At 42.4% G+C, this 26,173-nt stretch overlaps 1 protein-coding gene across 1 annotated transcript in view; it reads right to left on the minus strand.

Annotated features, from left to right (window-relative positions):
* The window catches only part of LOC126995340 (uncharacterized), a 112,046-nt gene that overhangs the window by 8,624 nt on the left and 77,249 nt on the right, over positions 1–26,173 (minus strand). Inside the window, exon 4 of the mRNA XM_050854820.1 lies at positions 1,284–1,345. Coding sequence (XP_050710777.1) covers positions 1,284–1,345 — 62 coding nt within the window. The remainder of the gene's footprint in view (positions 1–1,283; positions 1,346–26,173) is intronic.

Here is a 26,173-nt window from a genome sequence, read left to right on the forward strand (position 1 = left end):
AAATAACGCCATGTATATGATGGATCCTCGCGTCCTTGATGGGGATTAGCCGTGTCCTCCAGTGCCGATAACCATTAATTACACGTATATTAATTTACGATGCGATATTTACTGGCGGAATAAAATGCACGGCACTATTAATTACGGGAACGTCGCCGGCCAGTCCGAGCCGATATAAAGGAACGACGCGCCACTGACGTTCAAGGTGACTGAGAACCGACGTCCCAGTGCAGCGATGAACGTAAATCTGGAGAGAAGAGGAAAAAGGTGAGAATATGAAAAGAGGAGGAAAGCAAAAGGTAATAATAATAATAATAATAAAAGAGGAGGAGGAAGAACTGAAGAGGTGGGAATAAAAGGAGGAAGAGGAGCAAAAAAAGTGAGAATATAGGAAGAGGAGGGAGAAAAAAAAGATATGGAAAGAGAAGGAGAAGAAGCGGGAGAGAGGAGGAATAGGAAAAAAGAGGACCAAAAAAAGGTGACAGCATGGAAAGAGGAGGAAGAGGAGCATAAAAAAAAAGATAGGAATATGGAAAGAATACGAGGAGCAAAAAAAAAAAAAAAAAAAAGTGACACTGTGGAAAGAGGAAGAGGAGAAGCAAAGAAAAGGCGACAGTTTGGAAAGAGAAAAGCAGCATATACGGGAAGAGGAGGAATACGGGAGAAAAATACGGGAAGAGGAGGAATACGGGAGAAAAATACGGGAAGAGGAGGAATACGGGAGAAAAATACGGGAAGAGGAGGAAAACGAGCAATAAAAGGTGAGGATATGGAAAGACGAGGAAGATGAGCCAAAAACAAAACAAAAAACGGGAAGAGGAGGAATACGGGAAGAGAAGAAGGAGCAATAAAGGTGAGGATATGAAAACACGAGGAAGATGAGCAAAAAAAAGTGAGAATATGGAAACTGAAGCTGATGACTACAAATGATAAAAACAAATATATCGAAACAAAATCATAAAACTCAGGGAACGTAAGGCAATTCTGAAGAGAAGCAAAGTCGTCCAGATATTAATGTCAAGCGTTCAATTATATTCGTAAAAAATTCCCAGGTAGCAAATTAGGTTTAGAAGGTATTGATATATAGTTTTACGTTCCAGTTTTAAAGATAGGTCCATAAACAGGTGATTAACGTTAATGAATGCATAATTAACCCTTGCTATTTTACATCACAGAGCCGACGCCTTAAAAGTGTTTCCGTTCCTAATATTTACTGGCGCGCAATTTCCATGATGAACGAGACTTGCTTTCCCTTCCTTTCCCGTGGAGAGCAATGGGTTTACCTTTGTGGCGAGGCTTAGGCCCGCAGTGGTGACATCAGAGAGCGCGACGGCAAAGCGGAATTCTGAAAAAGACGAAAACCTTAATTAAACTGATTGCCCAGTTGTAACTATTGGTAGTGGTGGTGATAGTGGTAGGGATGTTGTTGTTGGTGGTGGCTTTGGGGGTGGGAATGATGAAAGTAGTGGTGGTGTTATTGAAGTGCTTCGCGACGGTGGTGGTGGTATTAACGTGGTTATTCGTGGTGGTGGTGGCGGTGGTGGGGTTTGATGGATATAGTAGTGGTGTTATTGGTGTGGCTGCAGATGGTGGTGGTGGTAATATTGGTAGAGTTTTACTTGGGGGTTGTAGTGGTTATGGTGGTGGTAGTGTTGTTGTGGTGGTGATGGTGGTGTGTGCAGCGCCAGTGTTCCTGACGCGTTGGGGCCGCCAGGGACATACTAAAAATCTACCTTTTAATTAATGAGCAAATACATAATTCACACCTTACTAATCAATTAATTAATGGAGGGAAAAGTATCGCGAACCTGATGAAATTGCCTCTGCTCGGGCTTCATTTCCCGCCGCCGACTCTTAATGCCGCCGTAAAGTTGTAAAAATAATTGCCGCCGCCACAGAGGAGACGCAGCCGCGGCAAGACCTGAGTTGCAATTCTATTAGACGCTTCCAGCTCCCACATCACCTTTTTTCAAAGGCCAAAAAGGAGATCAGTCGGATTCTCATGAGTGTTTTCTTAGGTTCATGATACAGAAGAAGTGGGTCAGAAAACTACCCATGGAAATGTTAAAATCTCATACGAAAGCCTTGTCAAATATGTGTCTGGGCGTCGAAATCTTTGAGAATATGACCCTTGACCCCCGCGGCGGAAGACTCCCTCAGCTACACAGTGACACGACGCGACGCATTGCTAATTCAGCCCGCCCAACACCCAACCGGAGCCTGATGCAACACACCTGACGCGCGTCCTCCGAGATCTGTGAACACTCTGTTACTTTGTTATGGTGACCCAACAATGTCTACCTCCCAGCACTCCCATCTATTGCGGCATCCTTACCCTCCCTCTCCCAACCTTCAACGCCTTGCTCGGCCAATGCTCTCAGTTTTGCTCTCGACTGATTTCCTCACAACTTTATCGTCCATTGCCACAAACATGAATCAATTAGAATGAGGAATAAAATGAATCGTGCAATATTGAGCAAGATAAAACAATGTCCAAATCATATTTTGTTGGAAATATCGAAAGGAGGAATAAGAATTTATATAGCCAGCACCTGATCCGTAATTTTTATCTATCAAAAATGTATTTGCGGGAATTAGATCATTTTACATTATTAATTTGATTTTCATATTGAGATTGATTTCAAAATTAACGCTTTGACTTTACTTCTCTCCACCAACAGTATTTTCAGATTCCTCCTTTTCCTGGCGCTTCTTCCCTCGCAGAACCTTTACCCCCTTTGACTTTGTTTTCTCCTCTCGTGTCTTACTGCTTGAAAAAAAAAAAAAATTTACCAAACATTAAAACGACTACTTTGACATCCCTGGTAAGTTATAAAAGATAAGAAAGTTGAGCTGTATTTTTCCAATCATTTCCTCCATTTTTACACAAATATTCATCACACCTTCAAGAGCAGTGGCCGATGAGTCAGTACTCCTGCCTTCGCGTCTGCACCACAGCGAAGTCATGCCCTCGAACTGTATATACCGCTAACTTTAACACGGTCTTGTAATATGTAAAACTCTGGTTTGGAAACTGTTAGCAATACTTAATAAACGTCCCTTAATTAATTTCGTCGCATGTGTATTACCGGTGACGTTCTTATCTTTTCCTTGGTATTACATTCCGTGACGCGCTTCAGTTCTGGAGATAAATTGAGGTTACACGAAGCAAGTTGCGACATATCGGACTCCTACCCTACCCCAGTTCTTCGTTACGCCCCCCCTCCACACCCACCCACACCCACATCCACACCCACACCATCAACCGCACCCCCCTACACACAAACTAATAAACACTCAAATGCAAGCACCAACACACTCCAGCTGATATTATATCCGAATACAGAGGTTCACTTCAGCAAATTATGAAGAGTCGCTCTCGCGCAAATCAACAACATAGCGTGAAAATAACTTGACTTTTGTGATTGTATATGTATGAGTGTGCTTCACTGTGTTGACTAGTATTTATTTCATCTTGTAAATACTCAAGGCAGAATGACAGATGGAGGTACAGACAATCAGCTAGGCAGTCAGTCACAGGGATGTTCTGTCATGGCAACCACTATCAGGTAAATATTCAGAAAGTTACAAATATTTATTTATACAATAGTTGTTTTCTTTTTCTCCTTCCTTCTCTTTTTTTTCTTTCTTTTTTCCAATGTTCACTTTTTACTCTCCACCGTTTCATTATCTGCTTACTTGATTTACTCTTTTGAATGGCTTGATGCCAGGTAGTTTGTTAATCAGGTAAGTAAATACCAGCAATCAATTCCTCTATATTTTTTTATTAGAAAATACTATTATATATATGATCAGCATGTTAAACAGTATTGAGTCAGACAACCAGTTACGAAATACTTGCTTCAGGAAAACATCGAAAATAAACGCAATTAAAAGGTGGAAAAAGAAGAGAAATACACAAAGAAAAAAGAATGAAAAACATGACAAGAACACAAAATAATACATGAACCAATGTCGAACAACGTCTCGGGTGGAACAAGGGCAACAAAAGAATACAAAAAGCAAAAAAAAAAAAATAATAATTGGTGTCGACAGACAGATTCTTTTTATTTCCTACATTTTTCTCCTTTTTGAGTGCCGTGGATTTTTTCAGTGGACAGGGGGAGGAAAGAAGAGACAGGAAAGAGGAAAGAGGGGAAGAGGGGAGCAGGGAGACAAGACAAGGGATATTAATAACGACATGAAGGGAAGATAAGAAGAGAAAAAAAGTGAAGGAAGCAAAAAGAGGGAGAGGAAAGGAAAGGAAAGGGAGAAGATACAGGGAGGGGGAGAGGGAGAAATAAAAAGATTGCCGAAAGAAGGAAAGGCCATACGACAGAGGGAGAAGGAGAGGGAGAAACAAAGAGATAGCAGAGATGAGGAAAGAAAAGGAAAGGGAGAAGATAAAGGGATGGGGAGAGGATGGAGCCCAGATAAATTGCCCAAAAAAGGAAAGAAATGTTTGAAGACAGAAGGGAAGAGGAAGGGGAAGAGGAAGAAACACAGAAAGATCGTATTAAAAGAGGAACTGGAAGGAAGGGGAGATGATGAAGGGAGAGGGAGAGGGAAAATCATATAAAGATTGCCTAAAGGAAGAAAGGAAAAAAGAAAACAAAAGGAGGGTGAAAGGGAGAAATCCAGATCTATTACATTAACGGAGGAAATGAAAGAAAAAGAAGGGGAAAAGACGAATGGAGAGGGAGATGAAGGAACAAAGATAGATTGCCCAAAGAAAGAAAGGAAAGTAGAGTGAGATGAGAGGATAATGGAAGGGGAGAGGGAGAAAGAGTGAGAGATTGCATTAACAGAGGAAAAGAAAGAAAAGGGTGGAGAAGGGAGAAGAAAGAGGGAGAGGGAGAAACACAGCAAGGGTGCATAAAGTATAAATTAAAGAGGGAGTAGAAAATGAATGAAGGGGTGAAACAACCAGACGAATATCGAAACGGAAATTATACTAGAGGGAGAGTATTTTTTAATCCCTTTAATGCGATGTGTTTTTAATTTGGATGTTCTAAATGAGCAAATCAAGTCTAATCGAAGTTAGAAAAACGAATAACAATGTATTTCGTAAGTGTTTATAAAAAAATATACTAATCCTTTTTCTTCCCACTAATTCCTCACCTCTTCCCTTCCCTTCCCTTTCTCTCTCTTCCATTCCATTGCTTTCTCTTCCTTACTTTCCTTTCCCTTCCCTTCCCTTTATTTTCCATGCTTCTCTACCCTTCCTTTCGTTTCCTTTCCCTTCCCCTTCCCTTCCTTTACCTTCCCTTCTCTTCCTTTTCATCCCTTTCCGTCACTTCCCTTCTCTTTTCTTTCTCTTCCTTCCTTTTCTCTCTTTCCGTCCCATTTCTCATTTCTTCTTCCCTTATCTTCTTTCATCCATTTCTTCATTCTCTTCTCCTTTCGTTCGTACTCTTTCAGTCCTTTCTTCTTTTACAATTATTATTATTTCTTCTTTAACACCAAAATACAGTTAGCTGACACACTTAGGACTGAAGTATTCACTCGAGGTAGCGCACGAAAAATGCACGTCCCCATAGGAGTAGACTAAAACACATTCACGTCGACGTACATACTTTACAATTTCATGCAGTTTGAGTGGAAAGTCAGATACCTCAAATAACGACCCAGAAACAATAGTAAAAAGGCCATTCGGTGGGGTGAAATGAGAGGCAAAGTAACAAACAAATAGCAAAGTACTGAATTTAGTCACGCAACGGACAGCATCATTACTTCTCCTCTGTCACCACACCGCTAAAAAGGGAAACAAGTAAAAGGGGGGAGAAAAAACTGTGTAACGATTATTGGCAATGCAATTATTCCTTTTACGAGGGCGGGAAATAAAACAAAACTCGCAGGAAGCACTACACGTTTTTTTTGTCATGCTGCATATCTTTCACTCTTCCATCTATCTGTCTGTCTTCGTTTGTCTTTTTGTCTCTTTCTGTTTGTCTGTTTGTCTGTCTATCTGGCTGAGTGACTTTCTTTTTCTCTCTATCTGTTTCCATTTATCTATCTATCTGTCTATCTATCTATTTATCAATCTATCAGTCTATCTATCCCATTCCGAGTTCTGTCGATGCCAATACGGATAAGAAATAACAAGTCACACGCCTTACTCTCATTCTTCCTTCCAGATAAGAACTTGCATTAAAACATTCAGAATTTTCGTCCCCGCGCACTGCCAACGTACTTCCTCTTTCCTAAATAATCGACACAGCATCGCCAGACAACAGGCTAGCCGGACAAATAGGCAGACGAAAGCACCTAAACCCTCCTTTACACGTTCTTTTCCTTGCATGCATTAGTCCAACACAAAGCATCACTTTCAGGAAGAATTGCAAAATCATCATCTACCATCTCATTCACACGTTTCTCATCGTCTATAATGAACCCAAAACGAAGCATCATCACAACCTATGAAAGGAGCAAGTCAATATCATCTACTAACTCCTGTATATGCTTTTACTTACTTCTTCTGTCACTAAACCAAAGTAGAACCCACACTCAGTCATCCAAGGCAGCTCCTTCCTACACACGCCAATCGCTCCCAACTATATAGGCGGCCAGACAAAAGCTTACTACCCTCCCTCTTACTCTCCCGCTAGTCATCGTCAGCTCGGTGACCAAAAGGAAGCAGCACTACCGGATAGCCAGCCCAAAGCCTCTCGTTCCTCTAACACATGTTTTCTCTCATATCATGTACCCTAATGAACGTAGCACCACCACCAGCCAGTCAGATCAAACCAGCCGTGACGTACTGTTGAAAGCCCCCACTGAGCTGGTGTTTCCTATGAATACATAAGAGCCTTTGTCTTGAAATCCCTACATTAGCCTTGCTTCTCTTCGTCTTCCTCCTCCTCCTCCTCCTCCTCCTCCTCCTCCTCCTCCTCCTCCTCCTCCTCCCGGACTCAGATAAAGGAAGGCAAGTTTGAGTGGGCGTTTGAGTGGGTGAATAAAAGACCTTCAGAGATGAATGAGGTGTGGATGATGAATATCAAGGACGAAAGAAAGGAAGGGTAGGTAGGAATGGAAACGAAAGAGGAAGAAAAGGAGGAAAAAGAGAAGAAATAAGAAGAGGAGGAAGAGGAAGAAGAGGAGATATAAGAACAGGACGTGGAGGAAGACAAGGAGGAGATATATGAGGAGGAAAAGGAGGAGGAATAGAAGAATGAGAAGGAGAGGGAGGAGGAAGAGAAGGAGCATGTGAAGATGATAGGGGAGAGGAGAAGAGAGAGGATATGAAGATAGGAGACCAGGCACACGTAAGAAATATAAGAAAACAAAGAACAGCAAGCAAAGGTATATAAATAAAGCCGACAGAGCACAGACAATAGACGATAGATATTACACGACGAATACATATCAGACGCGCGGGGATGAAATACGAACGAAGTAAATCAATTAAATGAAGATTCCACGAAAGAAAATGTCAACGGGTGGAGAGAAAAATAATCCGCCAGAACGCAAAAATAACTAATGAAAACTGGAATGGAGAAGGAGCTAAAAAGAATGGAAAGCAGAAGAAATTAGAGAAAGAGAGGAAGACGAAGAGACACAAAGGATGATTAAAAAGAAAGGGAGTCGTGACGGGAAAATGAGAGAATTCGCGGAAAACATAATTGAGGGAAAAGGGAAAAATAAGGAGAGAGAGAGAGAGAGAGAGAGAGAGAGAGAGAGAGAGAGAGAGAGAGAGAGAGAGAGAGAGAGAGAGAGAGAGAGAGAGAGAGAGAGAGAGAGAGAGAGAGAGAGAGAGAGAGAGAGAGAGAGAGAATCTTTTGTCCCCATGAAATAAGAAAACAATGAATATCTACTTTATATGCGTCCATAAGTTGCTATTTGTGTTGCATTTGTGTTGTACTTAATAATTCTCTCCCTCTTATTCCTTCTCTATTTCTTTTTTTCCTTTTCTTCTTCTTCCTTTATGGACTTACTTTTAATACTATTCTTTTCTCACCTTTTCCACTTCTACACTGTTTTCCTTTTCTTACCCTCCTTTCCTTCTTTTCCCTCACTACTTTTTTTCCTTTCCTTTTACTTCCTTCATGGAGTCTTACTTTTTTTGCTCCTCCTTTCTCACCTCTTTCCTTTCTCGAGCACTGTTTTTCTTATCTTATATCCCTCCCCCCTTCCTTCTTTTCCATCTCTATTTTTTCCTTTCCTTATTCTTCTTTCAGTGTACTCTTACTCTTCCTTTCTTAACGCCTTCCTCTCTAGAGCACCGTTTTTCTAAATTTACTCCGTCTCCATTTTCTTTTCTACCCTCTGTGCCTCCGTCTCCGTCTCCGTCTCCGTCTCCGGCCTAGTCTCATACTTCCCCCTTCTTTCTTTTCCCTTTATTTTTGTCCTTTCCATATTCTTCCTTCATGATCTCTTTATATTATTCTTGCTCTCTCAACTCTTCCTTCTCCAAAGCACTGTTTTTCTTACTAAGCTTACCCTCTCCCTTCTTTTCTACCACCAGCGAGTCCATCCGTCCCGCCTCTTGTCCTCCTTCCTCCTCAGCACTCATGCACTTCTCCGGAAAATCCAATCATACATTTTGTCATACTTTAGCCGGCAAGACATGGCCTGATGCCAGGGTATGACTGAGCGGATCAAACTTTCAGGTCGGAAACTCTTAAAACTCGTCCTCAACGCTTTTCTTTTTCTTTTGCAGTGAGGTCCGCATTTTTGCTTCCCGCCGGGCAACACGTGCAGCGGCCCATGACACACGGCTCCCGCGACGCACGACAGAGGAGAGGTTTGTTTGGTCTCTTCCTGTGCCGTGTTGCGCTGTCGACATGTGCGCAAACTTCTTTAACAACTAGGTAACAGTAACGCACACACACACACACACGGTAAGTTGACAAGGTGAATCCCAAATTAAGGATCGCATTGTCCACATATTTATGGTGTGCGTGAATTACCGACCCGGACGGGGAAGGAGGAGAAAAACGCCGAGGTGAGAATATAAAAAGAAAGAGCATAACACTATTCCCCGCGAGATGTAAGGGATAGGTGTGCCAACGGTATAGGGACGGAGTGGTAATGATGATGATGATGATTTCTGTGAAATAAGATAACTTTTGCAGTGTTTTCCGACAGACTGCTCAAACTGTAACATTGGAAAAAAAATGTATTAGTTCATCAAGTCAAAATACATGGATATCTTCTTCAGATCACATCGGAACAAAGACCTTTTCCGACATTTCCGAGCTCTGTCTCTCTGATATAATGCTCCATCCCGCTCCAGCAACCAGACTCACGCGGGGTTCACACTATTCCGTTTTCACGGATCCGCCGACCGTCAGTGACGTCATCAACGGAGAGGACAGTGGGAACCGGGGTCCGCCCGGGCCCGCGAGCGGAGCTCCGTTGGCCCGGCCAGAGATGAATCCAAGTCAACTTCTGGGTCCGTGATGGCGGCGGTGGTGGCCCGTTCAGTGATGTTGAATATTTTACATATCATGAAGATATGAAATGAAAGTACTTATATACAAAATAACATACATACATTTCAATATAATAATAATTTAGATATTTTTGCAATATGTACATCTATTTCGTTTGGCGATAAATATCTTTTGGTGAGAGCTGGAAGTGTGGCAAAATGCACACCGCCGCACCGAATGTAAACACATCCCTACCCAGTTGAGTTTACAACTTCACACTGCCCACGTCCAGACACCAATTAATAGCCCGTCAGACTATATCAGGCATGCTACTTCATTTCATATAGGATTCTGGTATTAGCAATTGATAAACATAAGGACTGCGTATGCATAATAAACTTCATTTGAGGCTCGTATACAAGTGTTTATCAACAAGTGTTTATATAATTAAGCTAGCTAGCTGGCCTCTCTTCTCCAGCAGCAAGCAGAGAGGCAGCAATCAAGAAGTCGTTGTGGTTAATGCTGCCCATGTTTGTCAATGAACGGCGGGCAACAGTGGGACGGAGTCTAACTCATCCCTGCCGCGCGGCAGCTGTTTGGGTGACGTCATTTTGACGTCATTAACGTCGACGGATCCGTCAAAACGGAATGGTGGGATCCCGGTCTCTCTCTCTCTATATATATATATATATATATATATATATATATATATATATATATATATATATATATATATATATATATATATATATATATATATATATATATATATATATATATATATATATATATATATATATATATATATATATATATATATATATATATATATATATATATATATATATATATATATATATATATATATATATATATATATATATATATATATATATATATAAATATATATATATATATATATATATATATATCTATATATATCAATAATCTTCCAGCTGGCACAGGCCTAAGCATTATCTTCACATCACGTTCCCCGCGCTGGCTGGGGTAACAAGAAGATTTTTCATAAGGGCTCAAATAAAAAAAAAATTACAAAAAAATAAAGGAAGACATCAAATCCCACCATTTCTAAGATTAAAATGGTTAAAAGACTCCCCCTCAAGGCCTATCCCTTCCATATTCCCTGCTGAATCAAAAGTAGTAGGGTCGAGAGAGAAAGAAAATTGTGTTCGGGAGCGCCTCATTATTCTGGGTCTCGGAGAAAAATGTCATTACCTTAAGTGGTTCTCCTGGATGTCTTTTAAAGATCCCCCGCAGGGCAGTCTCGGGAGGGCCAAGAAACCAAGGGCCGGGTCGTATAGCGAGGCGGCGCGCGGTTGAGGCGGCCTGTGGCACCCGGATTCCCCTCTCATGTCGGGGGAAGCTAATGTATGTAGGAGGTGGCGGAAGGAGAGGGAAAGGATGGTTCAATTGTGTGGCTTGAAGGAATGATTTGCTTGGTTCTTGGCTTGAGGGGAGGCGAAGGGAAGGAAGGAAGAGAGGAAGAAAGGAATGAGTTGCTGGCTGCTTGGCTTGGGGGGAGGCAGAGGGAAGGAAGGGAGGAAGGAAGGAATGACTTACTGGCTGCTTGGCTTGGGGCGAGGCAAAGGGAAGGAAGGAGGGGAGGAAGAAAGGAATGACTTGCTGGCTGCTTGGCTTGGGGGGAGGCAAAGGGAAGGAAGGAAGGGAGGAAGGAAGGAATGACTTACTGGCTGCTTGGCTTGCTGGAAAACGGGGAGAACGAATGGGTGAGGGAGGGAGGGAGGGAGGGAGAGGGATTGGGGCAAGGAAGGAAGTAATAATGAATGGAAGGAGGAAAAGAAGAAAACTAGTGAGTATGAAAGAGTAAAAGAGGAAGGAAGGAAGGAAGAGAGGAAGGAAGGGTGGAAGGAGGAAAGGCAAGGAAGGAGAGAGGGAGCCTGGTAAGAAGAAAGAAAGAAATTGAAGGAAAGAAAGAAGAATGAGAAAATAAGAAAGTAAAGCAGGAAAGGAATGTAGTAAAACAATCAGTTAGGAAGGAAAGCAGGAAGGAAAGGCAGGATAGAAATCAGAAAGAAAGACAGAAAAAAAGGCAGGAAGGAAATTAGGAAGAAAGATAAGTTGGATAGAGAGGAAGAAAAGAATCATATAATCAGCGTCCCTGTTCACCCAGCGTGTCAGTCGAGGGTTGGGTACTGCCTCCCTAGTGCGCGTTGGTATGGTATGAGGGTCCGTCTGTACGCAAAGATCCGCCACCATGCAGCTTCACACTCACTCAAGAAAGGTACATGGCTAGCAATTGTGAGTCCGCAACATACTAAATCCGGAGGCGAATGTCAAACTACCAGGCTGCCGAATAGTAGGCCGAAATTTGCTTAGGCCTAAAGATTTTTCCGTATAAAAGGAGCGAAAACTGTCCCCTAAGAGCAAGGCAGATGGGGCGTGTGGTGTGTGCTGTCTCACCTGCACCCACAGACTAATGAATATGTAAGTCCAAGCCCAAAGAGGGAAGTTACTGGCTGCAATTGCGAGTCCAGCACGTGGTCACATCATCAGTAATACACACACACACACACACACACACACACACACACACACACGGTGAGTTGACAAGGTGAATCCTAAATTAAGAATTGTCCACTTATTTACGGGTGCATGAATTACCGACCCGGAGGGGGAGGGAGGAGAAAACGCCGAGGTAAGGATATAAAAAGAAAGAGCATGAAAGGGAACAGAAAGTGACAAAAGGAAAAACGCTATGCAACGGACGCCCACACCCTCCCTCTGACGCACGCACATACACACATACACACACACACACACACACACACACACGAGAAAATCAAGCTTGAAAGAGAGGAGCAGGGCATAGTGTGTGTGTGTGTGTGTGTGTGTGTGTGTGTGTGTGTGTGTGTGTGTGTGTGTGTGTGTGTGTGTGTGTGTGTGTGTGTGTGTGTGTGTGTGTGTGTGTGTGTGTGTGTGTGTGTGTGTGTGTGTGTGTGTGTGTGTGTGTGTGTGTGTGTGTGTGTGTGTGTGTGTGTGTGTGTGTGTGTGTGTGTGTAAACTATTCATGACGGCCATTATCCTGTGATCAACATTTTCAACAGTCATCATTGTATATCCGCATGACACGGGCGACGAAGCGTGGACAAGAGAAAGGAATGAAGGTGCAGTGACGTGAGGAACAGGAGTGGGAAGATAAGAAGAACGATCGTTGTGGTGTATGGGAAGGGTCAAGGCGGGTGAAGTGGTCTGGGGAATAGGTAGTGATTGTTAAGGGTGTGGTGGTGGTACAAGACCAAAAAGAATAATGACGACAAGTCCTACCAGTTTATACCAGTCACCCCACCTTGGCTTAGCTCTTCCTCTCCTCTCCTGAAGACTTCCTGTGCTTTTTATCTATCTCCTTAAACAGTCCTTATCCTTAGCGGCCCTTTTCCCCCTCGTAAAGTCATATGCTACGTCTTTCTTTCCATCTTGCGTCTTTCATTAAGTCAAGTTGAGCGGTAATCAAAATCTCAGGTGTCAAGGTGGGAGAGTGGTTGTCTTTACGGCGGAAATATTAAAAATACATTTATTATAATACAACCCAGCAAGTGTAACCTAGCTACCTAGCCTCTAAATTACTCCACTATGAGGGAATATATAACTATATCAATATCTCTCTCTCTCTCTCTCTCTCTCTCTCTCTCTCTCTCTCTCTCTCTCTCTCTCTCTCTCTCTCTCTCTCTCTCTCTCTCTCTCTCTCTCTCTCTCTCTAATTATGTGTGTGTGTGTGTGTGTGTGTGTGTGTGTGTGTGTGTGTGTGTGTGTGTGTGTGTGTGTGTGTGTGTGTGTGTGTGTGTGTGTGTGTGTCCCTCCCTCTCCGAGGAATAGTTATTTTTGTTTCTAGAGCAACGCGCTTCAAGCTTATTTTGCTATATTGTCTTGCCCTCCGCCGTGCCTCCTTTGCTGTAAAAAAAATGTCAGAATTCTTTAGCTGTCTCTTTGGTACGGGAAGGTAACCAAATAAAATGTTTGCCTAAGAAGAGAGATTTATATAGATTTACATAGAAAATCAGACCACACAGACCCCATGGTCCAGACTTGGTGGTCTGTCCTTAAACCTAAGTGATTTTACATTAATCAGAAGACTCCAAAACGTTGCACTTCTACTCTAGTTGATATTAAGTTGAAGGAAGTGACGGTCGAGCTTATTTTTGAAGGAGTCAATCGTGTTACACTGGACCACTGATGGTGGAAGCTTATTCCATTCTCGCACTACAACGTTGGTGAAGAAAAATTTGGTGCAGTCTGAATTTACTTGTCTACATCTGAGTTTTACGCCATTGTTCCTCGTGCGCAGACTGTCATCGATCATAAACAATGTTGATCTGTCTACATTCGTGAAACCATTAAGTATTTTAAAACATTCGATCAGTTTTCCTCGGAGGCGACGTTTCTCAAGAGAGAACATGTTAAGGGTAGAAAGCCTTTCTTCGTAGGATTTGTTGCGCAAGGAAGGGATCATTTTCGTTGCCCGACGCTGAACACCTTCTAATTAAGCAATATCCTTTGCATGGTGGGGGGACCAAAACTGTACCGCATATTCCAAGTGGGGTCTGACTAAACTGTTGTAGAGCGGGAGTATTACATCTTTATTCTTGAATACAAAGTTTCTTTTAATGAAGCCCAACATTCTGTTCGCTTTATTTGCTGCATCGATGCATTGCTGTGAGAATTTGAGGTTTGACGCGATTTTGACCCCCAAGTCTTTGACGCATTGAACGCTTTTGAGTTTAACGCCGCGCATTTCGTATTCGAACTTCTTATTCCTCGTTCCAATTTGAAGGACCTGGTACTTGTCTACGTTAAAGGGCATCTCCCATCTATCCGACCAAGCTGAAATTTTGTGCAAATCCTCTTGGAGGCTTTGCCTGTCTTCGTCAGTGAGAACTGAGTTACCAATCTTTGTGTCGTCTGCAAATTTACTAATGCGGTTATTGAGTCCAACATCCACGTCGTTGATGTAAATAATGAAGAGCACTGGGCCAAGGACCGAGCCCTGAGGGACGCCACTAGTGACAGGCGCCCACTCTGAGTTAAATCCGTCAATCACTACTCTTTGTTGTCTGTTGCTCAACCAATTCGCGATCCATTGGTTTACTTGACCGTCAATACCTATTTGCTTTAATTTGTAAAGTAATTTATGATGCGGGACTTTATCAAACGCTTTCTGGAAATCAAGATAGATTACGTCCAGTGATTTGGTTACGTCATAAACAGTGAAGAGGTCGTTATAAAAGGTTAATAGGTTTGATAGGCAGGATCTTTTGTTTCGGAAGCCATGTTGTGAGTCCCCAATCAATGAGTGGCTTTCAAGGTAACTCACAATTTTGCCTCTAATTATGCCCTCAAGTAGCTTACCTACAACCGAAGTTAGACTAATGGGCCTGTAATTACCTGGTACTTTTTTGTCTCCTTTCTTGAAAATCGGTGTCACGTTAGCCTTTTTCCAATCTGAAGGGACGATGCCTTGTCGCAAGGACATATTGAATACGGTTGTGAGGGAGGAGAGTATTTCGCTCTTCGTTTCTTTCAGCAGAGTTGGATATACTTTGTCAGGTCCAGGACTTTTATTTGTTTTAAGTGAATGGAGAGGTTTAAGGACTTCATCGGTTGTTATTTCAAAATTAGGCAATGCATGCTCGAGATTTACAATAGTACTGGTGTTGGTGGTAGCGAGAGGAAGACTGTTAGTATTAAACACCGAGGAAAAATAATTGTTTAAGAGGTTTGCAATGTGTTGGCTGTCAGTCACTAGTGCACCGTCGCTGTTTGTTAAAGGTCCAATACCACTTTTGATCGCCTTTCTGTTGTTTATGTGACTGAAGAAAGATTTCGGGTTATTTTTACAGTTGGCTGCAATATTTTCTTCATATCTACGCTTTGCCTGACCTACTAGTCTTTTTTCGTCGCCTGGCATCATTATAAAGTCTAATGTTCTCGGGCGTGCTTTGTTCTTCTTTAACCTGTAAAACAATTTTCTCTCATTGACTGATTGTTTAATTTCGCTATTAAACCACGGTGGGCTTTTATTAGTGTTAATTCGCTTCTCGCACAAGGGGACGAATGTGTTCTGCTGAGTGAGTAAGTGATTTTTAAGTCTTAGCCAGTCTTCCTCTACGTTGCCGTCATCTGTTAGTTGTATTTCTGTTAGGTTTTGTCGGATTTCTACGAAGTTAGCTCTTTTGAAATTGGGCACCTTTACTTTATTTTCAGTCACTGATGATTGAGCTTTAATGTCGACGCGCACTAATTTATGATCGCAAGAACCGAGGTGTTCTCCTACCGTGACACTACTGACAAGGTTATCTTGGGTCGTTATAACAAGGTCGAGTATATTATTTTGTCGAGTTGGCTCAGAAACCATTTGGCTTAGAAAATTTTCTTCTAGAAATTCGATCATTCTATGTGACTCGCCTTCTGTACCTGACAGTGTCGCCCAGTCGATATGGGGGAGGTTAAAGTCTCCTAATATCAGTGAGTCGCTGTTATTAAGTGACTGCCTTAAGACGCTGTACATTTCAAGGTCGTCATCGAGTGATTGCCCGGGAGGTCTGTAGGTGACAGATATATTTAAATTGACTTTTGCAATGTTTACTCGCACGCACAAATGTTCAACGTTACTGTTCCCCGGTGTTTTGTCAGTGGGTTGCAAATAGCTTTTGACATAAAGGGCGACGCCACCGCCTCTACGGTTTACACGATCTTTGTTGAAGAGTCTGTAGCCATCTATGTTGTATTCGAAACTTAAATCAATATTTGTGGTGTCGATAAATGTTTCGGTTATAGCAATTATGTCAAAATTTTCTGTTAAAGCAAGACATCTCAGTTTATCAAATTTGTTTCTTAGGCTACGCGCATTGAAACTAAGGATTTTTAAGTTATCTAGAGGCTTGGTAATAGAGGTGGTGGTACTTGCGGGATCACGGTTACGGGTTTGTTGCGATGCACGGCGTCTATTTACACGGGCGGGTGGAGGACGTGGCCGTGACTCGTTTTTGCTCGGATGACACGCACTGCTTCGTTGAGGAGCCTTCGAGTCTGGCTGCCCGATGGGAGAAAGGTGCAATCCGTCCCTGTGGAAGAGCTCATTTTGTCCATAGAAATTGTCCCATGCGTTTAGGAACTCCACGTCAAGCTCCCTACAAAGAGTCTGTAAGCGGTTGTTTAGGCTGAAGGCCTTACTGAAAAAGTCGCTCTCCGCCCAAGTCCGTGGTAGAACTCCTGAAATCAAAATGTTAGGGGATTTAGTCTTATACTGCTGGATGAGCCTACGGTACTTCTCCAGGAGTTCCTCAGACCGGGTCGTGGTGACGTCGTTCGTATCTGTGTGAATAACAAACAGTGAATCATTAGTAGCCTGGGGGGAGATCTCCTCAAGAGCAGCAGTTATGTCGTCGATCCCAGCACCAGGATAGCAATAGTTCCGTCTTCGACGAGGAACTCTGCCGCAGAACTCAACGACCTGCTGGCGAATCATGGAGTCACCCACCAGGAAGGTGCTCTCCTGCTCGTCCTCCTCCTCCAGAATGGCAAACCTGTTGAAGCAATGAAAAGGATAAATCGCTTGTCTGGCTGGTTTGGCTCCTCCATTCACGACGGTGAAGCCATCATGGTCGGTGCCACTAGCATCCTCCCGTTGCGTGGTGTTGTCCGCTGGTGTCGACGGTACCGCTGAGGGCAAGGGGGCGGTTGGAGAAGGGTTTGGCACCACAGCAACGTTAGCCTGGATGAATTCCTGCAAGGAGGCAACAGTGCGAGAAAGCTCTATTATTTTATTCTGACCTGCTTCCATCTTCTCTTCTTGCTCCTGCAGTCTGGTCTCGAGATGCTGCCTGGTGAGAGAAAGCTCTATTATTTTATTCTGGCCTTCTTCCATCTTCTCTTCCTGCTCCTGCAGTCTTGTCTCTCTCTCTCTCTCTCTCTCTCGAGAGAGAGAGAGAGAGAGAGAGAGAGAGAGAGAGAGAGAGAGAGAGAGAGAGAGAGAGAGAGAGAGAGAGAGAGAGAGAGAGAGAGAGAAATATTGGCATGGCTTCAAAATAACGTGCAAAACTGCCGTCATGTTTTTTCCATGAACTGTCAATCAGGAGTGAACGTGGACGGTTATATTCTAACAATGTTTTTGGCCAATGAATTACTTTTTCTCCTCTCGATGGTGTCTCTCCCAAGACGAGTACTACAATCATGAAATATGCTAAGTCACAGAAAACTTAATTTTACATTAAACTAACAGCAAGGAATGTTAAATGTTCAAATGGAATATTAGCCTACTGTATTTTCTAATCACTGACAGGTACTGAAATGAAAAAAAAGTAATTTGACTTGCATGCGCCTGACGCTATTTGTCAATTTCCGCCCCTTGCAAACAAGCGATATTTCATCAAGGCAGCGACTGGAGGGCTTTGTACTCGTCGCTCGCCCCGGGCGGCGCGGCCAGTCATATGCATAGTGTAAACTTTTTATGCGGCACGTGAATGCCGATGCAATGACTTTGGGAACAATGATCTAAAAGACGCAACAAGAACATTGATTTGTGTGTGTGTGTATGTGTGTGTGTGTGTGTGTGTGTGTGTGTGTGTGTGTGTGTGTGTATCTATCTATTGGTTTGGAAAATTAATCTTTAGTTATACCGGATTAGCCTCCGCGATGCGAGGCAACAAATTCCCACGTGGTTCAGTATGGAAACCACAAATCGTACTCACTCGTCAGCTGAGAGATCGGGGCTCGAGCCAATTTAATGACTCATCTCTATGGATTCTCGGCGTGAAGGTAAACAAATCAGCGTTATTTTTATTCGCCCCATAGATATGTTTGTCACCTTAGTGTTAATTAGTTTCCAAGAATGTTCGAAACTGTATTCCACGCCGGGAACGATTGGGTGGCGGCGGGGGACTTGTCATGTGACCCAAACGTCGCCTGTTATGCCTTTCCCGCTTGTTGGCATGATTTGTGGACAAGGAAGATTTGCAGAGTTGAGATGCTCGGCCAGGGATGAGCGCATGTTTACGGCTTGATGAAAAAACACTGATTGTGGACACGCAGATGATTACTGGGGGAAGAGGAGGGGGGAGGGGTATCGGTTATTGAAGTTCGCTGGGTAATAACAGGACTCTGCTGTTGAATATTACATGGCTGCGTGGGACGTCTAGCATTGCTGTCTCTGAGGTCGGTCAGTCATGTGTGTGTGTGTGTGTGTGCGCTCGCGCGAGCGCCTGTGTGTGTGTGTGTGTGTGTGTGTGTGTGTGTGTGTGTGTGTGTGTGTGTTGATAAAGGGTCATGCAAATCGATCTTTTTAAAGGTCAGAGAGAGAGAGAGAGAGAGAGAGAGAGAGAGAGAGAGAGAGAGAGAGAGAGAGAGAGAGAGAGAGAGAGAGAGAGAGAGAGAGAGAGAGAGAGAGAGAATCTTATTATTATTATTATTATTATTATTATTATTATTATTATTATTATTATTACCGTTATTATTATTTTTATTATTTTTTTTATTATTATTATTATTATTTGTTCTTATCTAGCAGTATTACCATTTTTATTGTTAATGTCATCATTATCATTCTTATAACTGATATAATTTTCCAATATATTCAACTTTATCATGATTATTATCATTAATAATATTACTATTGTTGTTATTTGAATTATATTCTATGATTCTTTTTCTTCTTCTTCTTCTTCTTCTTCTTCTTCTTCTTATTATTATTATTATTATTATTATTATTATTATTATTATTATTATTATTATTGTTATTATTATAATTATTATTTTTTTTATATATTATTATTACACCTATTACTAATAACATTATTATTGTTGTTGTCATTGTTATCATCATTATCACTAATATTATAATTTTCCAATTGTATTCTACTCTCCTAATAACTTTAACTACCCTACAATAGAGGTTTCCTTTTTCTTCTCTCTTGCATTGTATTTGCCACCTATTATGTTATATTATGCAGTCGTTTCTAGCTACTTGTTTGTTTACTACAAGTATATTTTTTTCCATTTTTTCTGCCCAAAAAGCGTCGCTTAAAAAGGGTTGCTTGTTAATTAAAAACCTTGTTCGTAACTGTATATACGTATGTGACAAACATACTAAAATGTTTAAGTGTTTAAGTGTGTGAGAGAGAGAGGGAGAGAAATACAGAAACAAAGGGAGAGGCAAAAATTGGCACAGACAGGCTGGTAAAAGGGGGAAAAGACAGACAGGTAAACCAAGTGAAACCGTGCCTAAAAGACTGGACGGATAACTGACCAACAGGAAGGCATACGCGGAGGGAGCTAGACTGAGACACGCAGTAGAGGGGAAAACTAACCAAAAAAAAAAAAAAAAAAAGGGCAGAAAGTAGCGGAGCAAAGGGGGAGACGATCTTTGTTCTTATTATTGTTGTTGTCCCTGGGGTTGTTGTTTTTGCTCTTGTTGTTTTTGCTCTTGTTGTTGTTGTTGTTGGTTGTTGTTGTTATTGTTGTTGTTGTTTGTTTGTTTGTTGTTGTTGTTGTTGTTGTTGTTGTTGTTGTTGTTGTTGTTGTTGTTGTTGTTGTTTTTGCTCTTGTTGTTTTTGGTCTTGTTGTTGTTGTTGTTGGTTGTTGTTGTTGTTGTTGTTGTTTGTTTGTTGTTGTTGTTGTTGTTGTTGTTGTTGTTGTTGTTGTTGTTGTTGTTGTTGTTGTTGTTGTTGTTGTTGTTGTTGTTGTTGCTGGTTGTTGTTGTTGTTGTTGTTGTTGTTGCTGGTTGTTGTTGTTGTTGTTGTTTTAAGGGTTGGCGGATAATCCCGCGCTCCCTTTATATCTCTTTTCACTAGAATTGTTGGGTGTTTTTTTCTTCTTTGCTTTGACGGAACGTAATTGGTTTCGGTGTTTTCGCTCGTGTTGTTTTGACTTGAAACGTAAAACAGAGGTGCAGATGTGTGTGTGTGTGTGTGTGTGTGTGTGTGTGTGTGTGTGTGTGTGTGTGTGTGTGTGTGTGTGTGTGTGTGTGTGTGTGTGTGTGTGTGTGTGTGTGTGTGTGTGTGTGTGTGTGTGTGTGTGTGTGTAGAGAGAATCATCATTGAATGTATATATAGATAAAGATGCAGTCCCAGTTGTGTGTTTGCAGGTGTTTGGACGTGAGGTGGAAGGAATGAAAGGCGATACACAGCAAGCAATAAGAACCTTTTTTCAGAGCGTATTGGATAAACAATTATTGGTAATGATGATGGCGTGGTGGCTCCCGACGCTCACCTGGCGGAACGTGACACCGCTCTGATTTCCTGGAAGCAAGAAAGGCCAGCGAGTCGAATGGCGAGTCTATATTGTGAGGGCAAGCCATTCACGTGCGTTGTGTGATACGTGTGGCACTTGGATGAACCCAACAACACCTGCTCACGGGAGTGCTAAGGTGAGTTAATTTGCGTCGGTTAAAAGAAAATATAAACTAAAAAGAAACTAACAAAAACCATAAATCACGTGAATATTACAATGTTATACTCATAAATATTAAAATAATTACTTAGTTGCTGTTTTATTTTCAGATTCAAATAATTCAGAGAGAAAGATTATTCTGATGCCTAGGGCGTCCGATGACCTCTCTTTGACACCTTTGTTTATGTAGGCGGGGATACTAGCAGCTTTGTGTGTTTTGTTATTTATTTACTGTATTGTGTTGCTTCATAATATTTTGATTTGACTATTTTTTGATTCCCCAATGGTGTGGAGATTTAAAAGAAAAATGTATGAGAGTGAGAGACACATTCTAACAAGCACGCACGCACTTAAGTCTCCCACGAGCACACAGACACACACACACACACACAAAAAAAAACGATGTGTAGTGTCCAGAAAATAATATATCAGTCCCATTAAAGCCACGGGGTGAGGAAAGAACAATTACCCCGGGGGAGTCAACACGAGGCGCTGGGCGTGACTGTAGCTGCATCAGTATAAGGGAGAGGAAAAACTGCTGGCGCCGTTGACGGACACGGAACATATTTAATAGCATTCTCCCCTGACGTCAGTGTCCAGTGTCGTCCGGGCTTATAATATTTCTTGGTATTACGTTAATGCCACACGCTGAGAATAAAAAGACTGTGATTAATGAAAAGTATAATTTATGTAGGTTGAAGTTCACTTAGCATGTCTGGCATCTATTTCGACGAGTAACGTAAAAGAACTGAAGCTGAATAATGTCTTTTGAAATATAGTTCCTGTTAAAAGTTCTTGACTCTGAATATTAGTGCAGAATTTCTACCACTGGATTTGACACGAGAATCGTAAAGCATAATATAAATGCAAGTAAAAATTCTTGTGCTGACCACGGAGGGTCCCCACCTCACCTCCCACTTCCATCACGCCTTCTCGGTGCCACATGATCGATCAAGGAAAGTTGTTTATATATTTCTTTGCCACAAGATCTATACGGAAAGTTGCTTAAAGAGAGTTCGCCTCTCTCTCTCTCTCTCTCTCTCTCTCTCTCTCTCTCTCTCTCTCTCTCTCTCCTTGTCACTTGATTTATAACTGCATAAATATTTCTTAGTGCTCGGGGTCTAAACGATAATAGTGTTAATTCACGAGGGTAGATTTAAGTCAGATTAACCGTGGCTAAGTTGTATTTCTCGGGTACGAAAGTCTATGTTACAGAACTAGGTTTACTTACAGTGTTCCTGCACAAACACTCAGAGGAAAAAAGCTCGTACAAACCGGACATTAATAAGGAAGATGACGAGGCTGACTCAAGCAAATGCACAGAACTCTCTCGAGCCCAGAGTTGATAACCAACAACTACACAACGCTGAGAGACTGACCAAGGACACCAATAATCATATGAGACAATTCTGACAAATTTTCCTCCACGGTTCATAAAGCGTTTCATCACAGTAAAATAGCTCGATGGGAATGGAAAACAAATCTATAAATAAAATGTTTGGTATATAATCTACCCTTTGAAAATTACCAAATACTTCTCTCAGTTGTGGGGACACCTATCCAATGATGAACCTCAAGATTTACCATGAGATTAGCCAGGCAGAATTTGAGCAAAGCAAGGAGTCATGGAGGCAGTGCAACGAATAAAAGGTACGACGCTAACTCTACTGGGAATGAGAGAAAACAAAACACCACAAAGAAATGTAGCACGGGTTGGGTTGCGTGGGGGAGCGGTGAGCAGCAGGTATACACGTCTGCTGCATCACAAACAAAGCGGAAACAACGTAAACAAAGAGAGCAAGGGAGGGTAGAAGCTGCAGAAGTTGAAAGAAAAACTCCTGCCAAACTATCCGCACCTTCCACGAACACTGAAACACCAACATATTCCCACAAAACAATATTACGTAACTATGACTCGATATATGCACATTCTTTTTCCATCAATCTATTTACATGTATCTATCTATCTACCTATCGTTTTAGACAGATATACGGACCAACATACACAGACATACAGAGCGATGGTGACAAACAGATGTGCAAGCAGGCAGCTCAGACAGTATAATAATCTTTCTAACAAGTTTCCTGCTTCTAGTTTCGAGTTGAGCAAGGGGTCTATAGGCACAAATCTACCACGACGGCGCCCCCATTGGAGAGGTCGACACAGCCACCCACGTATAGCTAAAGTTACCTGAACATATCACAACTCCGCCAGCCACGACATGTTCAGGGGTGGAAGCTGTCTTTGGATGTAGGGGAGGCGGGGAGAGACAGAGTTGAGGGGAAAGGGTGCGTCCGTCACCTCCTAACCTTTGGCTGAGCCTCGTCCATAATATGGATAATTTAAATATACTAAATAAACCAAATGAATCTAAATAAACTTCGGCTCACAATCTTTGCCTGCGGCAGACGGATGCAACCATTTTAATGAACATATTTTTTATATTTTACAATCTATTTTATCTAAAACTATATTAGAAACAACATTAAAACAGAAAAAAATAACAATATTTTGCCTTCCATTTTTATACCTCCGCTCTGTTCGGTCTGTTGTCCGGTCGGTCAAGTGGCTGTCGGCTCAGAGTCCATTTGGCAGAATGTCCGCCGGTGAAGTGTTCGCCGGTTAAATATCCGTCGGCCACCTGCCCAGGAGCCTCGCCCGCCCACTGCCGCCCCCAGCCAAGCGGGACTTATCAGGGGTGACAGGCTGCTCGTGGCCGTCGTTTACCTATCAACAATATTTGAGAAAGAAAAATTGCGAATGTAGCCCAGACATGTAAAATGATGGGCTGACGCGGATTACTGTTGGAAACAATTTTTATTTCTTACGGAAAATCACGGAGCTACAAAATCTAATATTGTTTTCCATTCGACATGTCAAAGCCTCATTTTTAATACGTGAATAATTAGAAAGAAGATTTAGCCAGAAAGCATATAAATAAATAAGCTCCCCAATAACCCACATCACACAGCGGTGCAAAATTTACCAAAAATATAAAAGCTATTTGATTCTTTCATTTAGCTAACTTGAGTGTGCCATTTTGCAAGCCAACCTGTCGCCGTGCACCCAAACAAAGCGTGTTCCCTACATGTGCCTCCCATCCGTCGTGGTTTTATTGCCCAAGAGGTTTCACTCTCATCTTCATGTCAATCTTTACCTTCAAATCGTACCGAAAAAAAAAATACTATCCCGAAAAGTAACCACGACCACAAAATATCAGGAACAGAGAATTCGAATATGACTTACACATGCTTGTTTATTTCACACATTTCTCCTCCAGCAAAAAAGTAATTCTGAAGGACCACAACAAGAAAACACCCGCCATCCCTTTTAGAAACTGTATATCTTGGTGAGTTTTCATTCTTCATTATTAAGTTTTAAACCTGAGCAAGAGTGGCAAATCCTCTGTCAAAAAATTTAGTCCAGAGCGAGGCTGGTGAAAATAAAGGAACTCAAAAGCCGGCCTGTCCTCACCGCGGAGTGGCCCGACGCCGGTGCTTCGCGGGGCGGAAGTTGGCGGAAGAGTGGCGGAGTTGGGTGACAGTTTATCAAAGTTTGCTGCGCGCTGGTTTAACTTGTATATTGGTGTGTCTCGCCCTGTCTCATCGTTCACCATTCCTCGCCTCACTTTTCCCATCTCTCTCTCTCTCTCTCTCTCTCTCTCTCTCTCTCTCTCTCTCTCTCTCTCTCTCTCTCTCTCTCTTTAATGCACCTCCTGGTTCTTTTTCCTCGTTTCCTCCCGCGCCTCCATCCCCGCTTCCCCGTCTCCTTCCTGTCCTCCTCCTCCTCCTCCTCTTCCTCCTCCTCCTCCTCTTCCTTTTCCTCTTCCTCCTCCTCCTCCTCCTCCTCCTTTTCCTCTTCCTCTTCCTCCTCCTCCTCCTCCTCTTCCTCCTCCTCCTCCTCTTCCTCCTTTGTATGCAAATCGCCTAGACACATAATCGTAACTTCATTACCATAATGATGCTAGTGAGTCATGCGAAATAAACATAAAATAGGCCTACTAGACTCTTCCTCGTCCTCCAGGCGTGACTCATGCAGCCAGGGATAGCGGTAAATGTAGAAAATGTGAATTTCTCTGCATTTTCCACAAGGATTCATGAAGCTGAGGAGCCTTTACAAATGTCTGTAAAGAGAATAGTTCAGTCCGTTTCTTCACTGTTTCTTCTTTGTGAATTTTGACGTTCTTTTGATAATGTAACAATTAAAGAGTGGCGGCAGGAGTAAGAATTCGGAAGCTCTTTTTTTTTCTACTTAACGTACATATTACCGTATGTGTGTGTGTGTGTGTGTGTGTGTGTGTGTGTGTGTGTGTGTGTGTGTGTGTGTGTGTGTGTGTGTGTGTGTGTGTGTGTGTGTGTGTGTGTGTGTGTGTGTGTGTGTGTGTGTGTGTGTGTGTGTGTGTGTGTGTGTGTGTGTGTGTGTGTGTGTGTGTGTGTGTGTGTGTGTGTGTGTGTGTGTGTGTGTGTGTTGTTATAGTAATTGTAGTATATCAATGTATTATTATTATTGACACCCATCCACTTGAAGCCTGGTGCCCTCACGGCACACATAGGAGAGGTCTTCCTCATAGAAGATGTGCTCCTCGTAAAATATCCATGTACTTCCTTGACCAACACCACAGACACAATCAGGATAGTCTCAGAAAAACTACTCGGCATGGCAGACGCCATACGGGCAACCAAGACTAGGGAATCAAAGGCACCTTCTAGTACCAACTCTCTGAATCTTTTTCAACTACTGGAGGATAGGATTCTGTTCTTACGGGGAAAAGTTGATGAAGTAGACATGGATTATTGTTTTCACTCAGTTCACTCTCGGGTATAGAGGGGGTTGCTCAACATCGTTGGGTCCGCCTCAAAGTTCCTTTTCGGTACGGCCACCGACGAGGACGTGCGCGATTTGCGGGACCACTACGATCGTGTACTTTCCTTTGCTGCCCGGAATCGCAGAGTAATCAACGCCAATTGTAGAAAACTTGCGCGACTGCATACTCACATTGAGGAACTGCTAGAGCAAACAAATAAGATGGTAGAAGTTATCAATATAGTTGTCAAGCAGATCGACCAGGTGAATCAGTTTCTCCTCCTAGATCAGGCCTTGCATGTACTGGAAAACGTCATTAACTCTGTCGCAACGGCAAATCAGCAGGTTATTAGCAACATGGTAGATGCGGCGCACGGTATAGCCACACCTGCCTTGTTCCCTCTACACGATTTGAGAACGACTATCCATATCGGGTATCAAAATTATAGTCTCAAGCCTTTATTCAACCCAGACATGAGTCAATATTTTTACCCCTTGATTGAGTCCAGCGTCACGCCCGATGCCATAATCATTCATGTTCCGTTTCAGACGGCGGATGTGTTTGAGGCCCATG

The sequence above is a fragment of the Eriocheir sinensis genome, chromosome 8 (assembly GCF_024679095.1).
Source record: "Eriocheir sinensis breed Jianghai 21 chromosome 8, ASM2467909v1, whole genome shotgun sequence".
Lineage (NCBI taxonomy): Eukaryota > Metazoa > Arthropoda > Malacostraca > Decapoda > Varunidae > Eriocheir > Eriocheir sinensis.